This window comes from Salvia splendens, chromosome 18 (genome assembly GCF_004379255.2).
Source record: "Salvia splendens isolate huo1 chromosome 18, SspV2, whole genome shotgun sequence".
Lineage (NCBI taxonomy): Eukaryota > Viridiplantae > Streptophyta > Magnoliopsida > Lamiales > Lamiaceae > Salvia > Salvia splendens.
Window position 1 is genome coordinate 16,873,822 of NC_056049.1, and position 3,655 is coordinate 16,877,476.

Genomic DNA, 3,655 nt, shown 5'->3' on the forward strand with positions numbered 1-3,655 from the left:
TATAAATTATTTGTGAAGTATAACTAATAATTTTAAGAGATATAAATAAGAAGGAAAGGAAATAGTGAAAAGATAAAGAAAAAGATAGAAATCATAAATAAATTGGAAGAGTGTGAAGAAATGAGAGATATAAATTATAAATTAATTAGAAAGAGAGAAACAATTTTTGTAGGTGTACTAAAATACCCCTCAATGCAAAAAAAGTAAAGAAATGATAAAAATATCCAAAAATAAAAAATACTTCAAATGAATTAAAATTTTATTCAAGTACCTCGAATGTACTTTATTTGCACAAAATACCTCAGATATCCATCCTATATTTTCCAAATAACTTTTTTGTAGTTTCCTTTATAATAAAGTACTATTATTAAAAAAATTGAAACACAGTACTTCCACAACAAATGCGGAAAAATCTATTGTCGTTCCATCAATAAATAAAAATAGACTAGCGCAATCTTTATTTTTCGATCATTTGGTATTTATAATTGAAACTTGCAAACGACGTCGCATGTGGTGAGCCGAGTCACTCCCCTAAAACCCTTAACATCCACCGCGCCGCCGCCGCCCCCACCGCCACGGCCAAGTCGCCGGTGGTACGAATCCACATGGAGAAGGAGGATGAGAAGAAGACTGAGGTATACGAGAGCTACGTGGTTGTTCACAATATAGCGAAGCGGCACAACGTCGGGACGCTCGCCCGCAGCGCTACCGCTTTCGGGGTGTCGGAGCTGATTTTAGTCGGCCGCCGCGACTTCAACGCCTTCGGCAGCCACGGCTCCACCTCGCACATGCGTTTCCGTCATTTTCACACACTCTCTCTTGCCCGCAACTATCTCAAGGTCGCATCTCTATATGTTCAATTTATTATGTTCCAATCATCTTCACGTATTTGATTCAATTGTATATGTAAATTGATATGCTCACTGCGATTTCAGTTTAATTCGCTTCTGAATAGTTCAAACTAAGCTAAGATTTCACAATTTTGATTAGATTCTGATTCACATATAGAAATTCTGTCTGTGACTCTGTGTATGTGTGATGAAGATCTGCATTTGATGTGATCTACACTTCATTGAGAGTAAACAAGTTGATCTCAGTTACAAACCATTGATCTTCGTTGATATGATGCAATCTTCATATTTTGATCTTTCTTTAGTGAAATCTGCAATCAGAAATTCAATTTCTGCTTCTGATATGGATTTGTTGTGATTTGATCAGGAGAAGGACTGTGACATATGTGGAGTGGAGATCACAGATAACGCCGTGCCAGTTAACACCCATCCTTTCAGGAAGAGCACTGCTTTTCTCGTGGGCAACGAGGTTGAATGTATTCCACTTCTTACTAGAAATCGCAACTCTTAACCCTAAAATCAGTGCCTAACCGTGCGTAGAGCTTAGTTTAAACTAGTTGTAGTATGTTTAGTACACACAACCTTCTCATTTCAGATTTTGCTCATAAGAAATTGCCCTTCCTTTTATTGAGTTTTTTCTTTATTTTGAGGTTGAATTATATAACACGATGCTAATTGTGGGTATTCTGTAGGGAACAGGGCTTTCTCCAAAGGAGTGTGAGATGTGCGACTTCTTCGTTTACATTCCACAATATGGCGGTGGCACTGCTTCTTTAAATGTAACTGTAGCTGCGTCCATTGTCCTACAACATTTTGCAGGTATACTTATTATTCCCCGTCGATTTTATCTGAGTCGATGTTTTATGCTTTCACATTTAACTTTTTGTCTGTTTTTAGACAATGATAAACACTTGCAGTTGAATACATATCTATGGATCATTATATATGTTGGGTAAAATTGTTTATCTCATTGGAAAACATATATACTATGTGTTGGCCTCCTCAAATTATAATGAGTTCAAACTTACTTCCCTGTAAAAAAAGTTTATCTAGACGTTGGTTTTGGTACTCCCTCCGTCCTATAGAATTAAGCTATTTGGAGATGGCATGGATTTTAATGCGTAATTGTTAAAGTAAGAGATAACGAGAAAATGTGGTTGAAATAATGTAGTAGATGGTGGAGCCCATAAATGATAAAGTATAAAAGGAGAAAAAGGTTTCTATAAATGGATATGGACTTTTTATATGGGACGAACGAAAAATGAAATTTGACTTATTTCTATGGGACTGAGGGAGTATTTTTTTAAGTTAGTTGATTGTCCTACAACTTACATGTACTTTCAAGAAATTTTTTTCCAGTTTGGGCAGGATTCTCTGAAAGAACTCGTGAAGGGAACAAGTTTATTGTGGCCGATAAACCTGCTTTGACGGGAAGGAAATTCTGTGCAGAAACAGCAGAATCCATAGCAGAGGAACGGAAACTGAAGAAGGAAAGCGCTGGAAATGGCTTCTTTTCTGAAAGTGGGAACAACGAAAATCCTGCCAACCTTTTGGATTCGTTGTTTGACTCATAACGAAAGGGACTTCCCATTCGAAGGTCCTTTCGACATCTACCTGCTCTAGATTGCGCTCGTTTTATGAAAGAGGTTGAATGTGACTTTGTATGCAATTAACAAACACCAGAAACCGTTGAAGGAATGCATACACTTATATGTATCTGACATTAGTAAAAATTCAAGGTGTAAGAGGTGAAGATCGAGAAATTTGATCAGATTTTCCCTAACAGTAAGACTTGTGTAGCAAATTAGTCATGTTGGTATTATGCTACTAAACACAGTATTTATAGAGAAATGTCTGGAAATTTTTATTTCTGCAATCTGAATTGAAAATGGTTTCTGCAGCAATTATTTCTGTAAGTATAATTGATTTGTTATGCTTATTATTTGAATATGCTACTACTCCCTCTGCTATTTAAAGTCCCATTTGCTTTTCTCCATTTTGTGCTAGAGACCCACCATCACATTAAACTCACATTCTATTATAAACTAGAGTGAACTACGTAAATGGTCCATGAACTATGCATTTTGCACGCAAATGATACCTAAACTTTAAAAATATTGTGCGTAGTCCCTAAATTAATGTATAATCACATTTTTGATACTTTTTTCACTATTCATCATAATTTTGCACCAAAAATGCCCTTTCATATCTAGGTACTAGATTTGATATTTTCTTTATATTTATCTTTCTCTCTAATACTAAATATAATATTTTCTTATAGTTTGAGTACCTAAAATGATATTATTCACTTCACTTTTTCAATCACCTTATGCCATATCTTCTATCTCTCTCTTTCAATATTTTAAAAGTAAAAAATTAAAATAAAAAATACACCAAAACATTATCTTTTGAATTATTTCGTCCACCACAATTAAAAATTAGGCATAGACTAGGGATTTAGATTAGAATTTTTTATTTTATTAGAAAAATAAAATTATTATTTAAAAAACCAAATTAAAAAGCCTAGAGAGATGGCCGCCACCGCCGTGACCGGCAGCTGCAACACCACCTTCGTCCTTTCCTCTCTCCCAAAACCTCTGCATCCTCGCATAAGTTATTTCCAATATCGCGACAATTTCTCCATTCTTAGAAAATCACTGCACCTCAACACCTGACGCTGATAATATCTTGATTTTCTACTTTACTACGCATTTCGTAAATTTCGTACGTGCTTCAACTGTGGGCAATTGAAACTAAAACATAACTTACTACTATCACACATCGGTGTCAAGAGAAACTTGAAA

The 3,655-nt window shown here is 35.3% G+C and overlaps 1 protein-coding gene across 2 annotated transcripts; it reads left to right on the plus strand.

Moving 5' to 3' along the window:
* Positions 1–454: 454 nt before the first annotated feature.
* On the plus strand, positions 455–2,755 carry LOC121777427 (putative TrmH family tRNA/rRNA methyltransferase). Of its 2 annotated transcripts, none has more exons than XM_042174680.1 (4): positions 455–839; positions 1,219–1,320; positions 1,544–1,670; positions 2,197–2,350. In XM_042174680.1, the coding sequence occupies exons 1-4, from the start codon at positions 606–608 to the stop codon at positions 2,277–2,279; spliced, it is 546 nt and encodes a 181-aa protein (XP_042030614.1). In that variant the 5' UTR covers positions 455–605; the 3' UTR covers positions 2,280–2,350. The 2 variants fall into 2 exon arrangements, with proteins under 2 accessions (XP_042030614.1, XP_042030613.1); XM_042174679.1 differs by having other exon boundaries at positions 459–839; positions 2,211–2,755.
* The last annotated feature ends 900 nt before the right edge of the window (positions 2,756–3,655 follow it).